The sequence below is a fragment of the Rhinolophus sinicus genome, chromosome 18, assembly GCF_057876585.1.
Source record: "Rhinolophus sinicus isolate RSI-liver-muscle chromosome 18, RSI-T2T, whole genome shotgun sequence".
Taxonomy (NCBI): domain Eukaryota; kingdom Metazoa; phylum Chordata; class Mammalia; order Chiroptera; family Rhinolophidae; genus Rhinolophus; species Rhinolophus sinicus.
Window position 1 is genome coordinate 6,312,231 of NC_142518.1, and position 25,270 is coordinate 6,337,500.

Consider the following 25,270-nt stretch of genomic DNA (forward strand, 5'->3'; position numbering starts at 1 on the left):
AGAAGGGACAGTAAGTACAAAGGTGTTGGGCAAGAAAGAGCTGGTTACATTTGAGGAACAGAAAGGGACACGAATGTGACGGGGCAGTGGTAAGATGAGGAAGGATGTTAGGAAGCAGGGAGGACCATATAGGTGGACTTGGAAGGCCAAGGTCATGGATGAAGCTGTTACTCTAAGTGTAATGGAAACAAACCAGAGAGCCTTGAGCACTGAAATGCCACAACCTCATTTGCTTTTCAAAAGATCTCACTGGCCAAAGGATTATAATACAGGGTTGCCATGTTGTTTTAGTGAGGATGATGGATGCTGAGTGTTTGGATTTAGGTGACAGCAGTGAAGATGGGAAGAAGAGGACGGATTTAGAAAATACTGTGAAACAGACCGGGCAGGTTTGGCTCGGAGATCCAATGTGGGAGACACAAGAAAGGGAGGAATCAGGATGACCTCTAGGAACTCTGGCTTGGGCAACTCACCAAGTGGCCAACCATTTACTGAGACAGGAGAGGCTGAGATTGATACAGGTGAGAAGGGGCAAGTGAGGAATCAAAAAATCCAGTGAAGAACGCGTATTGCTGGACAATAACATCACAACCAAGTCGAAACTCAAGTGCATGAGGTCTGGGGTTATCACAATATGGGGAACAGGAAAAGTAAATGATACAAGCTTATTACCAGAAAGGACTAGGAAAAGGGTAGTATTTGTCTTCCAATGATTGGCAGGTGTGTCCACTCTGTAACACCCAACTGGAATCTGATTATTTATCAATTAACAGTGCTACTTAAGAAGTGTTTTGAAGGATGGGCTTCCTAAAATGACGGAGTTCCAGACCAAAGAGGGTACATCCAGGAAAAGCTCTGAGTGCAGCAGAAAAGAAAGCATGTGAAGGAGGGGGGGGGGTATGTGAAAAAGGTATTCGTGATTAGCAGAGGTATGAATTAAGGGCATTTAATAATAATGATTAGTTAATATTAACAGTTAATATTAATACAATGTCTTAATTAACATTAGCTAATATTAAGGGGATTTAATAAGTAAAAATGTTATTTATTTGTAACTTGCAAAATTCTTGCTTTTGTGGAGAGACAAACAACAAGCAAACAGAGTGTTACAGAAGTGAATTCTGGGCTGTGCTGCTGAATTTCCTAAGATGTCTACACTGGCCACGTTAATGGATAACAACTGATTCATATCAGCTCAGCCCTGCAACAGTGCCCAGCTCTGGGTGTCTTCAGAATTATCAAAGAATATCCTATAATCAACACCACCGAATTATTCACTTAATTTAATAGCCTCAAAGTTTTGGAAAATCCAATGTTCATAGAGAGCAAATTTGGAAATTTTTATATTAAGACCTTAATCGTTTTGGGTGAAGAGACTTCCTCTCAGGGTAAGCAGCTTAGCTTTTCCGGTGGGTACCTTAGGGATGGGTTAGGCAGAGTGAGGGAACAGTCAGCATTTAATAACAAGGCCGTGGTCAAGAGCACAGTTGGTGGGGTGCCCTCACCAAACAGGAAGTGAAGTGAGCACCAGATGAGCTCAGAAGTAGACAGGTCCAAAGGACAGGAATGGCTGCATCTTGACAGCTGGACTCCACAGGGACCAGTGCCGATGAGAGTCTAAGGCCCTGCTTTTGGACCACAGCTCCGTGAATAGAACACGCATCACCCACCCACAGATTTCTCTTAGCCAGCGGCATCCAAAGACCTTATTGTTCCCCTTTCATAGAAGATGGGGAAAATAGGTGTGTACCTCAAGGGAGTTGCTTGGGGATAATGGTATTTATAAGCTGCTCCAAAGTTCTCTGATAATTTGTTCTAGTACCAAGGCTCAGTGCAGTAACTCGCCTGAAGGAGTTTCCATACTTCATTGGAGGGGTTGTCATGAAATTCAACATATGTTACATGATCTTGGCAGACCATCAAGGTTGTAATGATTTGTTTGTGGTTAATGATAGAAAGCATATGAGGACCACTGGGGAAGGCAGGTTAATGTAATCTTTAACCCAGGCCCCGTGACCTGACTTTCTGGAGGCACCAAAAGCAGGAGAATATTGTTCAAGTCTGACCACTGAAAACGGAGTGACTCAGTACCTACTCTCAGCACTTGTGCTGTGGTTGAGGCTCTCTCTCAACTCTGTGCCCCCTCTCCCTGAAGTTCTGCATGCTCATTGAGTAGCACATATAATACTCATAACATGTAGCATGTCTTCTCAGATCTTATTACATAGTAATTGTCATATCTTCTTACAAACATGCATGAAACTCAGATAGACCAGTGAGTCTCAAGAGGGGCAATTCTGCTCCCCAGAGGATATTTGGCAATGTCAGACATTTTTGGTTGTCACATTTGGGAGGTGGGGGGGCACTATGCTACCAGCATCTGGTGGGTTGAAGCCAAGGATTCTGCTGAATCCCTAGGGTGCACAGGATAGCCCCCAGCACCAAGAATTAATGGGCCCAAAATGTTCATTCTGCCGAGGCTGAGAAAACCTGAGAAAGACATAAAGATACGGCATTGAACTTAATGGATATTAAAACACTTTTTTTGTCTGTACTAGTCCAATTAGAGAGCTATTTGGCCATGCAGTTCAACAATATGGATGGTCACATTAAGTCACTGAAGGTACAATATTTGATTGTTGGTTTATTATGTTGACAAAAAGGGGAGAGAGAAGGATATTCAGCTCATCAATCTTAGTTCCCTAAATGAGTCAGAGAAGCCCTATGGGATCAGAGCACCTGAATAAAGCTCTCCATTCTGTCACCAGCTACACCTGTGCCACCTTCAACTCTACTGCTCTAAGCTTGGAAATAGAAAACCTGTCTAACCCACCAGCTGGATTTGAGGCTGAAATGGATACAGACTGTGTCCAAACATTTTACAACTGGCAAACGACAATGAAGATGAAGGAAATGTTATTATGATCTGCAGTTTCTCTAGAAGTGCTGCCAGGAAATCATGGATTCCTGTATGCCATCCTTAACCCTCATATTCTAGCACCTCTATAGCTCATCCAAACTAAGTCTGGCTGGTTTGATGTCCTATGCATCTCTCAAATATGCCACCTGCTCTCAACCTCCAGCCCAGCTGTCACCCTACTGTAGGTCATCTTCTCTCATCTCTCCCTGGCCCGAATACCAGGATGCACTCTGGCGCCTCGTCACCCTCGGCTCCATCTTGGGACCAGAGCAGGATGTTCAAAATGCAAATCGGACCAAAACACTGGGGATGACACCCAGCTGGAAGGATGGAGTCACCATAAACTGAATGTGGGAAAACCGTGGGAGGAAAGGTTCGGAGGAGAACATTAGCACTAACACACATTTTTGTTATGATGATAAAACAAGAAGACATTTGTGCTATACTTTGGGAAAATGTAACTGATTACATGTGTAGCATACTCTTATCTACTTAAGTATTTGTGTTTCTCTTTGTGACCATTTAAAAAGATAAGAGGAATTCATAGCAACTCTTAACATTTTCACTATTTACTTGCCGCTTTGGAAAATTGACCAAATAGCTGGCACACAATAGGCACTCAACAAATGTTTGATGAATGAATAAAACACGGGCCACCAATTTCTTATATACAGTCTCATCTTGGACAAATGAAAAAGGCACTGAAGGAAGAACATAAAATTCTTGCCCCCTAGATCATATTTCAGAGGAACAAGAGGTACTAAGGACACGTGGAGGGTAATTCTTTTCCAGGAAGATTCAGACCAAAAAAAAAAAAAAAAAAAAAAAAGAAAAGAAAAGAAAAGAAAAAAAAAAAGCCTCCAAGACCCCAGGACAATACACAGTGAGGCAAAACCATGTTGAACAAAGGAAGTAGAATATTTGTGCTAAAAGGCAAAACAAGCTTTAGAAAATCACCTCACCCAATATGGGAGAAGCAGAGGAAGAGTAGTGTTCGAATAGATATTAAGCTATAGAGGGTTACGTTGCTATGAAAAGCAATGAATGGGACACACTAAATGAAGAACGTTCTTTTGACTTGTGACCAATACAGAGCTGTTGACGGCTGCTGCTTTCTCATTCTACAGAGGACCCAGGTGACTTCTGCTAGCCTGAAAGCCAACAAATTCCCTCTGGAATCTTCCTTTTTATAGCCTTAACTCAGAAAACATGTATGTGGTGTTCTGTGCTAGAATAAAGGGCTATTTCATCAGCAAATCTTCTGAGCGCAAAAGGAGACATTAGCAACAGCTAGACGCTAAGTTTATGCTTTTTAGGAGAAATGAGACAGCTGAATGAAAATAGTTTTTAAATTGTTTTGGGATGCATTGGGTTTATTTGCACAGTTGAGGCAATGATCATTTGCATAATGAATAGACAAATTCTTTTTTTTTTTTTTTTTTTAAGGAGCCAGTTCTCATCTTTCCTCCCTCAACTTGTAAATGGGAGAGATCTTAGATTACAAATCAAAGGGCACCAGCACACAATTCAAAATCTGGAAAAGGTGATGGGGTGAGATGCTGATTGGGCATAATGAACACAGACTGTAGATCTTTCTGTGCAAAGAAACCTCTGACAAAAAAGAGTTACCCAAAATACCACGTTAAAAGGCGAATCACTGAACCAGCATGAGTAACTTACTAGTGTCTCACTTGCCATTTCAAAGCATGTAACTCTGGCAAAACTAGAGAAAGGGCTGTCATGGGTTCCTAAAATGTTCACCTGGGAGAGGACCTTAACGATGTTTTAATTCGGGCCCTCCTTTCTCCAGCCCAGCAAAGTGACCCAGCAGAGGTTCCCCGTTAGCAAAACAGCACCCCCCCACCCCACCCCCACCCCCGGTGATCCAGAACCCAGCAGGTGGCACTGGGAAGGAGCTGGGGCAGCTCCAGGAATTCTGCACCGACCACCCCTGTCCACCTAGACTCCTTTCTCTCAAAATACATTATGTGGAGAGTGCATTTTGGAGAATACAAATTCCAGACAGGTAACTGCTTTTGCCTTATTATAAATATTGATGATTCTTGTCTTAACTTTCTGTGTGCTTCTTTCCAGTTTTTAAAGTTGGTGTTCAGCATGCCCAATCTCAACAGTGAAAATCACGTCCAGGAAAACTCAGTAAAGTAGCAGATAACAGAACAACTGCAATGCCTCATCTCAAAATGACACATCTTACAACTGGAAAATAAATGTCCAAAGATTGGAGTAAGCTAACACTGCTGCCCGCCTGCTTCCCGGAGGCGGCTTTCAGAATCTTCAGAAATAGTACTCATTCCTCAGAAATAGCTTTCTTTTCTGTTTTCTTTTCTCTCTCTCAAAAACAAACTCAATCCAGAATCGATATAGTGGGTCGATCATCAAACTTGAAATCTTGACTCCTTCTTTAAAGAAGGCAGACCCCACGGGCTTTTTGTCTGCTGTGTCCTGCGGGAGCCCAGCGCCCGAGCACAGTGCCTGGAACACAGTAGGTCCCCAAGAAATACTTGTGGAATATTTGAGCAGACAGGGAAAAGAGAGGCCACCGACAGAAGAGCCCCTGGCATCCTCCAGTATTTATCAGATAATGCGCAACAGCATTCTGTCCCGCTACGAATTCAGCGGGAAATGCACACCCTCTTTCCAAAGAGCAAAGGCGCTGCACCCCATCGCACCATACTGCATTTCTCCTGCGAGTCCCTTCGCCACACGCTGGGATCGCGAAGCCGCCCTGCCTCCTACCCAGCTCTATTCCGCTGTTTTGCAGAATATCTGACCCAAGGCTCAATGGGCAAACCTGAGCCAGCCCCAGGAGCCCCACTTCTCAGCCCTGGCCAGCAAGGAGGCAGCAGGGTCCAAGCCCCAGCCGCGAACGCAGTGGCGGCTACCGCGGGCTCCGAACTTGGTGGCTCCCCTTCTAAAGGGCAGCGAGTTCCCGAAAAGTTGACACTCCGGGGGGACCGCACGCGCCACCTTCCACTTCACCCCCTACCCTACCGAGGACCTCTGGGGAGCCTCGGATCCCACCAAACACGAGCTGTTCCTCCCAGGCCGGCCAAGTGGCGCCCCCTGTCGCCTCCGTTTGCGCCGGGACACTCACCGCGTAGTGCAGCCGCGGTTTCTCGCGGCACTCCTGGTCCCCCATGTCGCCACCGGGGAGGAGTGGCGGATCCCCGGGCTCAGCCTGGGATTGCGGCGCCTCTCCGAGGTCCCCTTATTTCACTGCCATCCCGGGGCAGCCCCCGGACGTGAGCCTTGCTCCTTGCGCCCCGAGCGCGCTGCAAAGCGCCCAGGGCACCAGCGTCCCGCCGCGAAGCTGGAGGGACAGGGAGGAGGCAGCGGCAAATGGAAAGGAGGAGGAGTAGCAGGAGGAGGAGGAGGGGGAGGGGGAGGGGAGGAGGGGGAGGGGGAGGGGGAGGAGGAGGAGGAGGAGTTGGAGGGGGGAGAAGGAGGAGGGGGAGAGCAGGCAGCGGCGGAGTCAGATGTGATGGGCGGGCGCTTAAGTCCTTCCGCTCCTGGCCAGCCCCTGTCGCGGCTGCTGCTGCCAGCTGTTAGGGGCTGCAGCGACCCAGCGCGCCCACGACAGGTGTCAGAGCGCCTGGCGCGCCTACCTCCTGCCACCCCGCCCCTGACCAAGCCGTCAACACCAGCGAGAGGGCGAGGTTGGGTTTCCAAGAGAGACTTTCACTAACTTGGGAATCGGCTTCGGGAAGGGCGGAGTTTCGGCGTTGGAAAGCCCTCCTTTGGGAAACTCTCAGACGCGGGAACCTGAGGAGAGGGCAGGCCAGAGAGGAGCCAAGTAACGCTGCCTTGGGGGCACTGCTCAGGGGACGGAGGCCAGGCTGGAGGCTACCCCGGCCGTGTCACTTTGGGCAAACTGAGTCCCCGAAGGCTTACAGGACCTAGGCATGTCTGGGGAACCCCACTGGAAGGGGGAGTCTTGGAAAATCTGCTGAAACGTGAGGACTGGCATTGGTGCCAGGCTGGATCAGGGGTCGGGTGGGAGGGCTCAGAGCACTGCTTTCTGTGTTTTAGCTCTTAGGAGCAAGTAGGGAAAGGACATAGCAAGGATTTGGAAATAGAAGAAACATACGCTATTTGCAAATGCTGCCAGGTAAACCAAATCATTTTTAGCACACACTGGAGGTTCACAGCACCACCTAAAACTGGCCTCTGCTCTCCAGTCCCCTCAAGGAAGCCTGCACTTTAAATCCCTGTGGAGAAGAGCACCAGTTTCCTCCCCAGGCCTGGCACTCTGACTGCCATGCAGCCCTACAACCTGAGTCCAGACGAGGCAGAGTCTGGGGCCAGAGACGACACGCTGGGCTCAGTGAAATCAATCAATCCAAGCCCAAGAGGGGTGTCTATCAAGTGGAAGATGGATTTGTGGGTGGCTTGTGTCAATTCTTCAGGGTCCGGCTAGACTGGACTCCCTGAGTGGCCCTCCACTTGCTCTGTGGGGGTGGGAGGCAGGAAAACAGGAAGTGGCCTCTGTGTTCCAGCCCTTACAATTGCGTTGGATGGAATACCCACTGGCATATAATATTTTAGAACAATTGCCAGCATAATGGTAAGGAGCACGGAAACCGTGAAGCCAGGGGTACAGGTATCCTGAAGCATCTGCTGATGCACAGTCCCATGACAGTTCATCTGCTAGAAAACTAAGATTTTATCCACTAAAACGTATCATGTGCCTACCCTCTGACCCAGCAATTCCACTCTTAGATATATAGAGAAATGGGGACCCATGGCCTCCTGTGTACAAGAATCTTCATAACATGTTCAGGCAGAATCACCAAAATGGAAACCATCCAAATGTCCATCAGTGGATACCTGATAAGCCCACTGTGGTCTCTCCATATGATGGAATGTCCTTCCGCAATGAAAGGAAAATGCTACCGAGGTGCATAACGACATGGCTTATTCTCATAAACATCATGTGACCAGAAAGAAATCAGACCAAAGAGCACATACTATAAGATTGCATTTATTTATTCTGGGATTGAAAGTCAAGTGTTGAACTGAACTAGGCCAATGCGATCTATGGTGGTAGAAGCCTGAACAGTGATTACCAGATGGGGAGGTGGTATTGACTGGGAAAGGGGTACAAGGGAACCTTCTGGGGTGCAGGAAATGTTCTGTATCTTGAACTATATGACAGCTACCCAAGTACACCCCTATGTAAAAATTCACTGAGAGGTAGTTCAGATTTGTGAAATTCACACCCTTCACTATGTGTATTGTACACTATAATAACCTAAAAATAAAAAGAAATTTAAAATCAATCCCCTGCCCCAAACAGAAACTTCCAGCCAGAGTGCTGCTGTCTTAAGAGTCAATTTCACCATTTGCCCTAGTCTCCCTGTGGCCTTTCCTGCCCAGCTTTCCTTTCCCTCTGCTACGTGCGAGGACAGAGCACACCCATTCACCTTGAAGATACTCCCTGCTCCCTGGCATGTCCAGGCAGAGCTAGAAAAGTGACACACTGAAGTCCCCTCCTTACTGTCACTCTGCCATGCTGCTGAAAGCAACCTTTAGAGCTATGCCATCAAAGACCCCTAGAATAAGGCAGACAACTAGCACGAGCTTCTCCATGCCGCATCCTTCAGAGAAGGCAACATGCATACACAAATGCCCCAATTTAGGGACCTTTGCTTCACTGAGTCCTATTGAGAAAGATGAACTCTTCAGCCTTAGGACTTCTTCCTTTGTCAGAGCTGCCATTAAGTCCTCGAAGCTAAAAATCCCTTTCCCTACAAAAAGTTTCATTCACACACACACACACACACACACACACACACACACACACGAGGCAGGACAATTAAGTTTGCGAACTCATCCTAGAAAAAGTGCTACACACCTCATTGCTGAATATCACTACGGTCACTTTCGAAGGACTCCCCTTGGGAAGCTGTGCACTGACACCAGCACCTAGTCCACCCTTCAAAGCGATTTGGGAACTCTTTCTGGAATGGCCATCAGAGCTGTCACTGTATTACCCTTGATGTCCTGAAGGTCATCTAAATGTCTTCCTTTCAATATTTCCTTTATCTTTGGGTAAAGAAAGAAGTCACTGGGGGCCAGATCAGGTGAGTAGGGAGGGTGTTCCAATACAGTTATTTGTTTACTGGCTAAAAACTGCCTCACAGACAGTGCTGTGTGAGCTGGTGCATTGTCATGATGCAAGAGCCATGAACTGTTTGCGAAAAGTTCAGGTCGTCAAACTTTTTCATGCAGCCTTTTCAGCACTTCCAAATAGTAAACTTGGTTAACTGTTTGTCTAGTTGGTACAAATTCATAATGAAGAATCCCTCTGATACGAAAAAAGGTTAACAACATCGTTGCAACGAGTTCATGAACTTAATTGTCACACCTTTGTGTGACAAATCCAAGGTGGGTCCCTGGAGTTAAAAAACCTTAACCATAGTCCCTTTGATCATTATCTCTGAGTAAGTCACCTCCATGTTAAAATTGAGTCATCTTAGGGTTTGTTTGTATTCTGCCTTTGGAAAATATATTAAGTCACTAAATGGCATTATCATAAGCCAATAATAATCCATCATTCCCAAATTGTGTACAATAAGTCCTCACTTCACGTCATCCATAAGTTCTTATTAATAGAAACTGTAACTTTAAGTGAAATGATATATAACAAAACAAATTTGACCCTAAGGTAATTGACATATGTACGAGTTAAGTTCCTACAGTACATTTCTGGTCACAAAAACATCATCAAACTTCTAAATAAAGACCCAAAGCACTTCTAATATGAAACTTTGAAATAAATGTGAGCTCTACACACATTTGAGAAAGATGAATGAAAACAAGTCAGATAATGGATTCCAGTTCCGGGGCACGGGTGTCCGGAGCCTGTCCCGGCAGCTCGGGGTGCCCGGCGGGACCCTCCTGGACAGGACGCCCTTCCATCTCAGGGCCACTCCCACCCACCCACACTCACTCAGACTGGAACAATGCAGACATGGCAGTTCACCTCACGTGCACGTCCCTGGGACGTGGGAGGACACCGGAGTCCCCGGAGGAAACCCACAGACCTGGGGAGACCTGCAAACCCCACACAGACAGTGGCCCCAGGGGGAATCCATCTCTTTTTTTCTCATCAACGTTATAACTAAACAGCATTGAACTTATGAACGTTATCCAAGGATCTGCTGTATTTGCATTTTAGGAATAACTTCTGCCTGCTAACATATTTCTTGCTAAATTATCATTTCTAAGTCAGAGTTAAATTTTCAAGTGCAATAGAGTTGTTTTTCTATATTTGAAAGGTTTGGGGAGTTAGGATAACACATTTAAGAAAAGAAATTATTAGTCCATGCTGCAAGACTCTTAAATTTACCTCAGAGTGAAACATACACCTCTTCAGTTCTCAGTCCACTTATTCAAGACTCAAGAAGGGACCTAGGAGTTTGTGTAGAACGCTAAGAGGTCTGTTAAACCTTGAACAATTTGAATTCCACACATTGTTACTATTTGCTATTGAGTTGTATGAGTTCCTTATATATTTTGGATATTAAGCCCCAATCAGATACATGGTTTGCAAATATTTTCTCCCATTCTGTAGGTTGCCTTCTCATTTTATTGATTGTTTCATTTGCTGTGCAGAAACTTGTCAGTTTGATGTAGTCCCTCTTGTTTATATTTGCTTTTGTTGCTTGTGGTTTTGGTGTTATACCAGTAATTCTTTGTTACAGAGGCTGTCCTATGCATCCTAGAATATTTAGCAACACTTCTGGCATGTACCCTCTTGATGCAAATATTATCCCCCTCCTTGCATAGTGACAACCAATGATATCTCCAGACATTGATAAACGTTCCCTGGGATGGGGGTTGGGGGAGCAAAATCACCCCTGTTTGAGAATCATTGCTTTTTAGGAAGTTATGCATCTATAAATCTTAGAGCTTAGTGTTGCCTGTTTTCTAACTTTATATAAAATGGATCATAGGCATGTTTTTATTACATCTGGCTCCTTTTACGCGACATTAATGTTTTTAAGGTTCTTGCATGTTATCATATAGCTGTAGTTTGTTCATTCCCATTGCTGTCTAGTATTCCATTGTGTGCGTTTATCACTATTTAGCTCTTCAACTCCCAATAGACATTTGTGCCCTCTCCAGTTCTGGACTACTGAAAACCATACTGCTTGAACGTCATTATGCATATCTCCTTGTGTACGCGTGCATGGATTTTTACAGAGTATGAACCTGGAAACAGAATTGCTGGGTCATAGGCATGCATATCTTCAGCTTTACTGGACAGTGCCCAACAGTTTTCCAAACTGATTGTACCCATTAGAATCTTTATTTACACTACAGTATAAATAGACTGAACAAAGTTTATACAAAGAATGAACATAGTTTAGAGCTGTCTCTCTTCTAGGTTTTCTCATGGGACTACAAAGATAAAATTCAGGAAATCAAACTCTAGGATCAGGAAGGAGATATGGGGAAGCAGCTTAAGGTCCTCCTTGCCCAAAATCACATGTCTCTGATAAGTGAAGAAGGACCTACCAGCGCTGCTGGGAATTGGAAATGCCACTGCCAACTCCATCCCCATGTACAAGTAGGAACAATGGGTACACCAGTTATGCCTGTGAGAGAGGATATTTTATTCGGCAGAAGTTCTGCATATGGGGTGGGGTGGGGGGGAATCTTAGCAATCTAACTATAAATATAAGTGCCACTTAAGGAATTGCTATTTTGCTCCATAACCATAGTTCTCCCCTTCATCTTGGCCCTAACAGGGATATGGAGATGGGAGGAATCCAAGGAAGAATGAAAGTTTCCATTCCTTTCTCCAGGTAAGTCAGAGATAAGCCCCAGTCTGAAGATAGGCCTGGTCCAAAGACCAGTGAATGAGGTATTCCTGGGGGTCCCAAGAATGGTACCTAGAGCTGTGGTGACATAGGATGGAGAAGGGAGAAAACAATGCCCTGGTATCAGCTAGTACTATTGTCCTCAGCCTTGATCCCCACTACCGAGAAGAACAAGAAGTGACGCCCTGTGAGTGCAGGGAAAGAAGGCATGGGGCGGGCAGTGAGGGAATGAGGATACACTGACCACTACAATAGGTCCAATTTGATATCACTGGTTTGCCCTGTTCTTCCGTTTTGATATCATCAGTGAAGAATCCTATTCAGTACCTCATAGCCAGGGAGAGTGCCCTTAAGAAGTAACCACAGAGAGATGTTTCTAAAATAAATTTCTATTCAAGGGTCATTAGGCAAAACAGAGAGGCTGCACTCCCTCTAGTTATGACTTCCCCAAAACTGGTTGGAAAATCAAGCAGCGACTACTTTTCATTCTATTTATAATCCAGTGTTAGTCTACTGCCTCCACCGGTCCAGCTACAATCTCCTTTCCTCTGCATGCAATACCATGATAATACCAGTGCTGCTAGCGCTACAATCATCATTTGAAATGATAACAAGCCAACTAATTATTGAGCACCCACATCACTGGCCCTTTGTCCAACCAGATGCTTTGCAAACAGCAAACCTGGATCCTCAGAAAAATAGTGTGAGGAACATATGACTATCTCCATTTTTTTTCATGAAAGTAACTTGCTTTGCACATCTGGTAAATGGTGGAGTCGAGATGTAAATGGAAGTTGGGTCCAAATCTCTTTGCAGGCCATGCCAGTATGTTTCAAAGTAGACACTCGTTTTGATAAGTCAGACTCATTCATCAGATGGCTATGGTGCCCTCTGATGAAAGGTGTGCCTGTGTGGGGGGGGAATACTGCTAGTGCCCCATCCATATCTCTTAGGCCAGTGGTTCTCAATAGGGACAATTCCCCCCCACTAAGTGGACACTTGGCAATGTCTAGACGCATTTTTGGTTGTCACAACTGCAGGGAGGAGTGGGCTGGGGGCAAGTTGCCACTTGTGTCTAGTGTGTAGAAGCCAGGGATATTTCTAAACACCCCTCAATGCACAGGACAGCACCCCCACACACACACACACACAAAGAACTATCTTGTCCAAAATGTCAAGTGCCAAAGTTGAGAAACCCTTCCTAGACATAAGAAATTCATCCTTTAATAATTTCCACATAGTAGTATATCTCACACCATCAATAAATACTCTTTCAGTGGAGCTAGTCTTACACCACCTAAGAAAACAAGGAGAAATTTCCCCAGAGCAGAAGAATAGGATTGAGCTCTGGGACTTACATGCAAGTGGGTCTCCACCCAACACAGCATGTTGAAAGGCTAACAGGTAAAAATCGGCCATTTGTGTGATCAAAAATGGAAGCCATGGAATCCTTTGGAGCACTTGACTAGTCACCCAACAAAACCACTTGTTTCGAAAGCTCAACAGTATGTGACACCCGGCATTTCTCTGGCACGTGAAGCTTGCAAAGCAATTTCACATGTATGGTGCCCCCTCCTCCAATTAATCTATTTTGTGATTATGATTCTCATTCTTTTAGAGGGAACAGAACATATAAGGCAAACGTTTAGAATTTGTGTCAGAAGTGTAATGAAATGAGGAGAATGAAACACAGTGCTCTTCTCTTGCCAAATCACTTAACCTGTCTGTATCCCAATTAATCCACCAAATAGACAGAAGGAACCAGACAGTTCCATATCCTCAGGGAATGCTTGGTACATAAAGGTCGAGCACCAACAGCTTAATAGGGTGCCATAGGGTGCCGTGCTGTGCAATGACACCCGACCAAAGAAAATGGCTCTAAGTCTAATTTCTTCATTCTTTTTCGTTGGGACCGTGCTTTATGAAAATGGTTCACAAACAGGAGAATTTTGTCCCTCAGGGCACATTTGTTAATGTTTGAAGATATTTTGTATTGTCACAACTTAAGGGGGGGGGTAGTACTACTAAACATAGTGCTGCTAAACATCCCATAATGAACAAGCCAGTTCCACCCCCACCAACACACACATACAGAGCAAAGAATGATTGGCCCAAATGTCCAGTGCCAAAGTGGAGAAACCCTACTTCACATGTAAAATTGTTCTGGTCAAAATCATTTTAATACATCAGAATCTAAGCATCAGACTAGGACTTTTTCATTATTTCAACTTTGGTTGCCATCTTTCTTTATGTTGATACATACAGCACATATCCTTGTATGGAAAGATAATACCTGCAGAGATTATAAGATTTCTTTTCCCGTTCAGCAGAAGATAAGACAAGAAGAAAAAGAACCAGAAAGAAATGGTTAATCAATGTCCGAACGTATGGTCTTCAGGACCACGTGCGTCAGAATCACTTAGGGTGAGTTTTTAAAAAAATTAATTTTGAGGCCCTCCCCAAAACACACTGAAACAGAATCTCTTGGAACACTGCCTCAGAATTAACATTTTTTAGCAAGATCCCTTGATATCATGTACAACTCAGTTTGAGAACTACTGATGTGATGGTACTAAAATGCAGAAACTGATGCTTTGAAAGGCTGCGTGATTTATTCAAGGTCATGTAGCTAGCCTGCGATAATGTCAGAACCCATCCCGAGTTCTGGATTTAATGTTAAAAGAAGCTGAAAAATATCCCTAAGTTTATGACTAATAAGCAAGAATCGGATTCCTTTGTAGTTATTGAAGAAGAAATGAACATGAAATTTGTCCCAGTTCGGCACAACCCAGAAACTGCTAAGTAACTTGCTACATTTTCCTGTGGTTTTGTCAAGTTTTCTCCCCCACTGTCTTCATGACTATGAGTAAAAAGAATGCCACGCGTGACTTCTTTCAAAGCTCTTAGGAAGGATAACTGATCTCCATTAAATTTGATTTTTCAAAACCATGGAATTCCTTTTCTCACATTAACATGTCAAGAAATGACAAATGTGTATAAATTACACAAATGATTAGTCTTTTAGATTTTCCAAAGGGAAAATCCCTTCGGAGTCTATTAAAAAACCTTCCCTTTTAGAAAATAATTCTTTGTCTCCCATCTTGGCCAAATAAAGGTATAAGCCACTAGTTCCCTATTGTTGATGGGAAAGTGTGAAATTTGAAACTAAAGAAAGCTGTTTTGTACATTACAATAAACAACGTGACAACTTCAAGGCTGTTGGTTTGCATTTCTACAAGTCTTGTTTTTACAACAGAATGATGAAAAGAACAAAGCAAATTCAGTCTACGAAAGTTGAAGGAGGAAATGAAGACAATGATGAACAATTTGAAGTGATGTCAGGTGTAAGAAAGGAAAGCCTTGTCAGTTTTCTCCAGAAGGTGGGTCAAGGAACAAGAGTGGATGTTAAGAAGTTTCAGATTTTGGCTCAACATATAAAAGAACTTTCTACATTTTACCTGGCAATTCCACTCCTAGGTATGAAGAGAAATGAAAACATATGTCTACATAAAAACTTGTACACGAATGTTGATAGCAGCATTATTTATAATCATGAAAAGGTGGAAACAAGGGACCAGCCTGGTGGCTCAGGCAGTTGGAGCTCTGTGCTCTTAACTCCGAAGGCTGCCGGTTCAATTCCCACATGGGCCAGTGGGCTCTCAACCACAAGGTCGCCAGTTTGATTCCTCGAGTCCCGCAAGGGATGGTGGGCTCTGCCCCTTGCAACTAGCAACGGCAACTGGACCTGGAGCTGAGCTGCTCCACAACTAAGACTGAAAGGACAACAACTTGACTTGGATAAAAGTCCTGGAAGTACACACTGTTCCCCAATAAAGTCCTGTTCCCCTTCCCCAATAAAATCTTTACAAAACAAACAAACAAACAAACAAAAAAAGGTGGAAACAACTCAGATGTCCATAAGCTGATGAATGGATAATAAAATGTGGTCTATCCATAAAATGGAAGATTATTTGGCACCTAAAAGGGATGAAGTAGTGTATATGATAAAACATGAATGAAGAAAACCTGATGCTGAGTGAAAGAAGCCAGGCACAAAAGATCAAATATTATCTGATTCCATTTGCATGAAATATCCAGAACAGGCAAATCCACAGAGACCGAAAGGAGACCCACAGTTGTCTACGGCTGGGGAGATCAGGGGTTGAGGGGTTGAAGAGGTGATAGCTAAAGGGCACAGGGTTTCTTTTACGGGGTGATGAAAATGTTCTAAAATTGATTGTGGGGATGGTTGGACAACTCTGAATATACTAAAAACCATTGAATTGTTCACTTTAAATGGGTGAATTGCATGAAATGTGAATTCTATCTCCACAAAGCTGTAAGAGACAGAGAGAGAAAGAGAGAGAGAAAGGAGGGAGGGAGTGAGGAAGGAAGGAAAGAGGGAGGAAGAGAAATGAGAGGGGGGAGGGAGGGAGGGAATCAAAGGCAGGAAGGGAGGGAGGGAGGAAGGTCTTTATAATAAATTGAGTGGTGCAAGAGAAGGCAGGCAGCTATCCTGGCAGGTGGTGATTTCTTCTTCCTGGCAATATTTAAGCTGAGCCTGGATGACCACCAGCTGGATAGGCTGCACTATGTGGGCAGTTTCACTATAGGACCTGCAGCTCTAAAATGTCACAGTCCATGTTTGATCCCTTTCCTGTTTCCCTGACTACAACACAAGTGGCTGAAGGCTGAAGACTGGCTTCTATTCATTCATTCATTAATTCCGTTCTTTCATTCATTCATTGCTAACTGAAGGCCAGGTCTTGTGTTCTTTCTCTCGCTTAATAATGCATTTGCTTCTTGCCTTCAGTCGAGTTCCGCAGAAACAGATACTAAGATAAGGATTCATGTGCAAGTGATTTATTAAGGGCATGTTCCCAGGAGAAACTGGTGAGGGATAAGCCTACCAGGGAAGGAAAGAGGAGAAAGCCAAGGAACGGTGTGATTTCTGGCAAAGTCCCAGTCTGGGCCTGATGCTGAGGGGAGCTCTGGAGTGTCAATTCCATCCCATAGTTGTCTCACCTCAAGCCAAAGGGGCTGCGCTTTAATATTCTCACAGCCTCCAGTCATGGGCTACGGGATGCCCCGGGGTGACGTCAACCCCCAGGCACATCCTGCCCATTGTGGGTACAAGGAAACTGCATGAGAACCCCAAGGGAAGTCCTCTGAAGAAGTTCACAGATGTTGGCCGTTAGAAGCAAACCACACAGAAGCTGGGGGATGGGATGGGTACCCAGAACTGATAAAAGTTCTGCGATATTGTGAGCAGAGCAACCACAGCAAGGGTCCACCACAGGTTTGGGTTGAAAAATTGTGAAGCTCGAAAGGCTGTTTAGGACTGTTCTGATGGGGAGAAGCATGGGCCCCCCTGGTGTATTTCCAGCAAGGTGCTGTGTGAGTGACTCTCCCTGAACTTCCCACTCCAGCCTCTTCCATTCCTTGCTGATAAATGCTTTACCTGGCATCTCTGTCTACATTAGACCTCCTTCAGTTCCTATATGGAAAGTCTTCTGCGCAGCTAATCTGCCCACAGGCACTACAAGGAATTTTCCAGCAGCTTAAGCACCCATAACTGTCATTTAGTGACTTACTTTACAGTTGGGTCGGTTCCCAAAGCTGCGAGCCCCTGGAAGCAGCCCTGACTGGGTGGCTTGATTCAGTGGGCTCACTTCCTTCCCAGGATTATCACAGGTCCTCGTAGGTCTAAGACGCTCATCCCCAGAAACCCAGGGAAACGTTCTCTGCTTTATCATCATTTTATGACATCACTTGTTGATTACCATCTTGGTTGTGGGGATTACGTGTGTGTGTGTGTGTGTGTGTGTGTGTGTGTGCAGCTGTCAGAAGGGTGCCAAACTCTATCAACGCCTGCTGTTGTCACATAGTACAGACCTTCTCAGGTTGCACGATGAGGTCTCCATCCTCGAAGTTTTCTTCCTGCCAAAGGACTTGCAACAACTTTTCTGACCTATTTCAATTTTGAACAATCGTTTCTATTTTCCTTCCTTTCTGCTACTTCTTATTAGCACTTTCTTCTTCCACTCCCCCTGAGGTTACCATACAGGATGGAGTTGATGTCAAAACTGCTCTATCTGAGCAGAAAGACAGTAAATATTAGGTAGACTGAAGAACAAAGTGGGGGAGGCAGAAACAAAGAGCTCCCAGCACCTCTTAGCACATATTTTGGTGGTGAGGAAAGAGCCTGAGGGCTTTACCCTAGAGTATGGTTTTGTTTGTATCTATGAAGCTGCACAAGTCAACATTCCATAAATAGAGGAGCTTCTGTACCACTTTCAATTGCTAATATTTTCTTTTCCTCTGAAGTCCTCATCCCCTGCATTTCAGTTCATGCCGAGTGCTTAATAAATGCATGACGACTGATGTTAGCAAGTGTTACAGGGGCACAAAGCATTCTAGAAAGATCCCGGAAAATACTAAAGGTGAAAAATCACCATTTAATTAATGGACAGACACCTGAAAAACAAAGCATGTTGCACTTCAACCTGTTTTGGTTTTGTTGTGTTCGTTCTAAAAGAACAGATGAGGGGACCTGTTTGTCTCATGTCTCGCACCGGAATCAGTAAGGACGCTTTTCACATTTCTAAATGGTTGAAAGAAAAATCAAAAGAAAGATAATATTTCATGACACGTGCAAATTATGAGATTCAAATTTCGGTCTCACAGGATCACAGCCATGCCCACTCAGGTACATGTTTGTCTGTGGCTGCTTTCTGGTCTTTTACAGAAAATGTTCACTGACCCCTGATTTAGAAAACTAAAAAAAGCACTTTATTATTTTTTTGTAAAAAAAAACAAAACTCTTTTCTTATAGAAAATTTCCAAAATTACACAAAAGTAGAGAATATCATGGGCCCTTGTTCACCCGTCATCAAGCTTCAAAATTCATCAATAGTAAAAACAGCACTTTATTTTGTTTGATTTTACTTTTTTCTACTTTTGGTGTTCACCTTCATCCTCTTGGAGTTTAACCTGCCCAAAGAAAAACTGAAACTTCCATATATCCGTTTCTATTAACATCTCCATTATTTTGTTTTATTTATAGCCTTGAAGCAGACAGACAACTCGCCCGGGGTAAACCAGAGTCCCAGCTGGACTCTGCTGCTCCATCCACCTGAGCTTTTAGAGACATGTGCATTTGATTTCTGGAAGTCCCAGGTGAATGTATGTGGGACTCATTTGGTCTGTAGAAGGTACCTATACCCCCCCCCATTTGGTCTAGAACAATGTAAATCATAACCAAAGACAAACATTCCCTGTTGTGCTCAGATTTACTATGCTCGAATCATTTCTTCCAAGTATTTCCCTCTCACGGATGGGTATTTTCTAAGTCACATCCAGCACAAAGACGTCCCTGGGCCCTCACCTTGCAAGTTGTATCCTGCTTTTCAAGCACATGCTGTTCCTTGGGATCCCTCACTCCAAACTTGAACTGGGTTTGCAACCACGTGTACCAGATTCAGTTACACGCCACAGCACAGTACATCCTCGGACACCAGAAAAGCAGAAGATTCTAAAGCACCCCTTGGACTCCGAGAATTTGGTCTTGTCTTCAAAACCCTAGGCCACTCACAAGAAGTGAACTTGAACTGTTATGTATTTTTATGGCATAAATGTTTCAACAGGCTGTGCCATACTGTGTAGACAAATATGTGTATATAAAAATTTCAGACTAGTCAAGATTCTGGAAGGTACTCGGAATTCCAACCCATTTTCTACAACCAGCGCGATGCATGTAACATCATCCTTACATTCTGAACATTCCAAAATGTGGCCATCCACCTCCTTGGCTTCTTGCCAGGGGAGATGCCCTTTGAAACTAGATCACACACTGAACATGAGTCCTTTGTTTTTCAGGGGTAAGCTCCCTCTTCTTGCAACACCCTCTTCCCCCATCACATCCATCACCCCCTCCTGCAACCCCTTCCATTTCTCCTTTGCCTGTATAACTCCCACCAGCCTCTCTGGATTTCCTGGACCTATAGACCCACCCCCACAACCCCCAGTAGGCTTTTCTAGCCTCTGGTCGAACCTCTGTTAGGGCACTCATCTGGTGTGTTTCCTCCTCAAAGATAAGGGCTGCCATACTCATTTTCTTTTCACCCCCAGAACCTGGTCCCATGCTTTCTCTACAGCAACCACTAGAGAAATATCTGTTGAATGCTGCTAATAAATATGATTCCAGGAGATGAGAACAATGCGCATTTGGTGGTTATAGCACCAGCAAGTCTAGAAAGAACCTGAACTAGAATCAGCTACAATGGCAGTGACTGCTGCTTGGAGTAACCTGATGATTTATCCAACAGAATCAATTCCTTGGACCCAGTCTTGACTCTAATGCCCAGATGTTGACTGTTGCAGGCAGCTCACAATTATCATGAGGACGTGATGATGTGGCAATAAAGAGCAAAACCTTTTAAAATCCTAATGCTGGTCCTTAGGAAAGAATTAACCACTTCTCTATAAAAGGAAAGTCCACAGGAAATGACAGGGATGCGGTCCGATCTCAGGGCTGATATTTTAGGTTATAGAATAAATATATTCAAGGGTCTCCCACAGGGGAATTCAAGATGAGCTGAGGTGTATGCGGCTCCCAGAACAAGGGAGCTCCTCAGGGCACAGCAGTCTGTGCAGGGGTTAGGAGGCAGGGCTCTCTAGTTTGGTTTCTCATGAAACAAGCGGAGTCCACCGAACATCCTGTGAAAAGGCCAAGTTTTGATAACTGTAAGGCCCATCTTTGCACATTCACCCCTGTTCAACTCTGCTATCAGACACTGAGACCTCACTCCCTGGTAGTTAAACACTGAGGGGCCTCCAAGGAGCATAATAACTTCCTGCTCCTAAGAGGAGTCTCTCCAAAATGCTTTGGCCCCCAAAGCAAGAAGCCCACTTCACATACAACCAAAGGAGCTTGGCAAGGGCACCCTTGCTCCAATGCCCACAGCACCCCAACTCCACTCTCCTCCTGGGACTGCTAAGAAGAAAAGGGAAGGAACAGGGAAGTTATCTCCCAAACGAGGAACTCTGGGAAGCTGCAATAACCCAAACACTGGGGCCGAAGCAGCTGGGGCGATGTCGCCTTCTACTGACACATCATAATTTCCTCAAAAAAGCGAGTCATGCAATTTTCTGTGGTTTCTTCTAAACTGATATTTGGGGTTCTTTTTCAAAAAAACTGTTCTTTGAGGTGTTACACCAGACCTGGGAGGCTGCGTCAAGATAATCTAAATCTTCTGAGATACTTATAAACAGTCGGCGGCAGTTCCTTCTCATCACTTGCCAGTTGTTCTTTCCTTTCCTTTGGAGGATGGTAATTTTTAAAAATCTCATGATTGTTTACATATATATGTGTGTGTGTGTATATATATATATATATATATATATATATATATATATATATATATCGTTATATATTTATACACACATATAGTCTCAAGTTTCAGTAAGATACATAAAGATGATGTTATATTTTTAAATTGAAGATTTTGAGTAATGGAGAATATGAAAAGAAGTACATCTTATGTATGTACCAGAACTTTTGGATTGAATATCTAGATTTATTTACAATTATTCAATTATTTAACTTCAGTTTTTAGCAGTGCCTTTTTAAAGTATGGCCATCAGTGACTCTAATACTTTGGGCTATTACATTTCTTTTATTCATTTTCGCTTTGATTATTTTTCTTGCTTTTATAACTCCTCACTTGCATCCATGGGAGGGAACACATTTAACTCAATGTATCGGCCAAACACTTCAGTGATTCTTTACAAAGACCTGGCTACTTCTTCTGACCTTCTCCTTTAAAGCCTGCCTCAGTTCCTGGCTTTGCAGGAATAATACTTTAATCCTTTTTAAAATCTAAAACTGATGTTTTGCAGCAGCACACACATCTTAACTAGCCTCCTACACAAGACTGGGCAGCCAGCCAGAATTCAAGAGTGCAATTGAGGCAGACAACACTTAGCACACAAACAGCTCCCTCAGTCTCCAGCACCTCTTTACAATTTCACAAAGTTAAGACTAAACAGAAATGGGGGAAACAACCCTCCTTCCAAATTGCCTTCTCAGGATCCATAAATTGCACATTCAGCTGACCTTGCAGCCTTCGCTTTGTGCTCTGGCCAGAAAGCCCAGGGGCACGGGGTCTGCTCAGTGGGTTAATCCACAGCTTAAACTTCAACGCTCCCATCCTCGCCGGGGACTATTTGGAGTGAGACCACCTAGATGGCCAGACAGCCAGGCTGGCTGTAGTCTAGCGCAAAAAGCTGGAAACAGAAAACGCATTCCATTTGTTAGTGACACGAGAATGCAAACATGGTCTCCAACAAAGGGCCAGGCCCGCTGTGTAGCCCAGTGTGGTTGCCTTACAAGGAATACATCGTCACAGACATCATGTTACTAGAAAAGCGGCTGAGAGCAGCGCGGTTTGGCTGCTACCATGACAGAGAAGTGTATTCTTTTTCTTTTTCTTGAGGGCGGACTCCTTGTGAAATACAATAGACAAGCGAACAGTGCACAAGTTGCTGCATTTGCCCAAGTGAACACTCCTGTATGATGACTACCCAGAACAAGAAAAGTCCCCTCCCAATCTTCACCCCCTAAAAGTAACCACCAGCACCATAGATTGGTTTGCCAGGTTCTGCACTTTAGAGCAATAGAATCCTGCAGTGGACAGTCTTTTTTGGTCTGCCTTCTTTCATCACTATCACATGTTATAGCCTGTAGTGGTACTTCATCTTCATTGCTGAGAACTATTCCATTGTATGAACAAAACATGATAGTTTTCCTTTTCTACTCCTGAGAGAGGGTTTACCAGCCTTGGTTATTCATGAATAGTGCCGATATGAACATTCTAGTATGTGCCTTTTGGTGAACATAGGTAGGCATTTCTGTTGGGTATATACCTGGGAGAACGGCTCTATCATAGGGAGTATCTATGCTCTACGTTAGTAGATTCTGCTCAACAGTTTTCCAAAGTATAATACTTGTACCAACCTACCCTGCCATAAGCAATGAATGAGGATTCCAGTTGTCCCATATTCATGCAATACTCAGTAGTATCAGTTCTCTCTGATGGGCAAGTAGTGACAGTGCACTGTGGTTTTAATTAACATTCCCCTGGTGACTAATGAGTAGGAGGATTTGTCATGTGTGTGTTGGTGTTTGGATATCCTTTTTGTAGTGTCTGTTCCAGTCTTTTGCCCAATTTTCCATTGACTTATCTATGTAGAATGGGTTTGGCAACATTTTTGTACAGAGCCAGATGGGAAGTATTTTCGGCTTTGTAGGCCATACAGTCTCTCACAACTACTCCACTCAGCTGAAAAAGCAGCCACAGACTATAAACAAAGGAATGGGTGTGGCTGCGTTCCAATAAAACTTTATTTACCAAAACAATCAATGGGCTGAATTTATCCCACAGGCCATGGTTTGTTGACCTCTGGTTTAGAAGAGCTATGTGGTTTTGAGTTTTAAATGTTAGCAAAAGTTGAGTTGTATACCAGAGCTTGCTAATTGTCTATGCAATATCCATTCTCCTATTAATTGTTGGTACCATAACGCTGGAGGAGGTGCCATAATACCTGGCTGAAAAAATTAAAGATATCAGATACCAAGTGTTGGGTAGAGGGCTCTTAGGAAATTGTTAAAGGAAAGCTGTCTCAGCAAGGATGACCATTTGAGCTCCCCTGTTCCTTATTCTTTCTGTCAGACATGGGCATGATGGCTGGATTTACAGCAGCCATCACGCCCATGAGACAGGATGGAATACGAAAGCTGACACGAAAATGGCAAAACAGAGAAACTGAGACATGACACTGCTATGCTAGCCCAATACTTTCACTTGTTTTATGTTGGAGAAAAATTACCCCCTACCTTATTTAAGACACCCTTATTTCAGTTCTGTAACTGGCAGTCAAATGTAATTCTTAATGGGTAAAATAAAACTCCCATCCTATTTGATTGTATTTTTATCCCTCCTATCACCTTACTGAATATTAGCCTTCAGTTTTATTGTTTAGCTATCTCATCCATCATCTGTGAACACTAAGCAATGCTCTTTTATCATTTTGTGCTTTCTCTCTCTGTGTTTCTGCCCCCTTTCCTCCCCCTTGGTCATCTACTTTTTGATGGAGAAGATATATCCCATATTTCTCTCTGTGCCCACAGTACTTAAAAGTAAGTTCATCATGTATAGTCAGTGTTCCAAAAAAAAAAAAAGTCTTTGTGATGATAATGTTTATGTTAAAGCTGGTGAAGTACATCTTTCTTTAGGCAAACTGATAGCACATTTTTGGTCAGGAAGACAGTTAAAGAAAGGCAACTCTGGGGTTGTCTGTAGGCAAAGGGCAGGGCTGGGTAGCCTCGTCATAGGCATACAGTTCTGTAATACTAATACTCTAAATTTAGACGACTCAAAATTACACTCTTTTGGGCATTCTTTGGTCTTCTGGCACACTAATATGAGATTGATTTCTTATATTTTGAGTGCATTTAAGCTGAGGTTCAGGTGATCACAGAATGCTGTCTTACAAGACAGGGTAGAGGGGCTCGCATTTCCTGGATGCTGTCCCTTGCAGTTTGGTAGAGCCCAGCTCACACCCTCCTAAAGCATTGTATGTTAAGATAGTATTCTATTGTTGTTTTCAGTTTTACATCCCACATATCAGCGAAATCATAGGGTTCTCGACTTTTTCTGTCTGACTTATTTCGCTTAGCATAATCATCTCAAGATCCATCCATATTGTCACACTGTCACCCCAATAAACTTTAATTTAAAAAAAGACAGTATTCTATATACTTTGAAAGTATGAAATATACTTTGCAAAGCATCATCCAATTCCATGATGTTTTTAAAAAGCTACTTCTATCATATTTTCTGTAGTCAGTTTCCCTTAGTTCTCAAGGGGCTAATATTCTGGGCTAAAGACCATTTTTAGAGTTGTTTCGATAGGAAGATACTGGACTGAAAATCACAGGGAAATGTAGTCCCTTTGCCATCTCATATTTCATAGCCAAGATAGAAGAGCAAGAAGACCCAGGAAATAACCGAAAATTCTACTCAAATCCAATTGAAGATAAACACACAACCTTCATAAAATGTTAGAGATGCTATCCATTACAATTTTTATGCCAGGTGTGTCCAGGGAGAAAACATCACAATGTGAAGATAAAGAGATTGGGACAAGGAATTTTTCGTAACTGAAGCCATCCATCTGGCCTCATTTTTTCTGTCATAGATCTGCCGCTTCGGCCCTCTAGAGCTGGAGGGTTTTATCGGAGTTACAGAGAAGATAAAGGCCCTAGCAGGCTGACAAAAGAAGAAAAGTATGGGGAAGAAGGCAGACTGCACGTCCAACATCTCAAATAGATTCCATGAATTTATATTACTTTAAAAATCAAATCTCAGCTGGTATTGAGTGGCAGATAACCAAATTAATGCTGACCTTTTAAATGGAGGTCTCACATAATTATCTCGCC

At 43.7% G+C, this 25,270-nt stretch overlaps 1 protein-coding gene across 2 annotated transcripts in view; it reads right to left on the reverse strand.

Annotated features, from left to right (window-relative positions):
- The window catches only part of ARHGAP6 (Rho GTPase activating protein 6), a 462,773-nt gene that overhangs the window by 240,378 nt on the left and 197,125 nt on the right, over positions 1-25,270 (reverse strand). Inside the window, exon 1 of one of the 2 annotated variants that reach the window (XM_019746348.3) lies at positions 6,036-6,305. The exons of the other annotated variant lie outside the window; for it this stretch is intronic. Within the exon in view, the coding sequence (XP_019601907.3) occupies positions 6,036-6,080 (45 nt within the window). The 5' untranslated portion in view covers positions 6,081-6,305. Of the gene's footprint in view, positions 1-6,035; positions 6,306-25,270 lie in introns of those variants that run through there. 2 annotated transcript variants of the gene reach the window in all.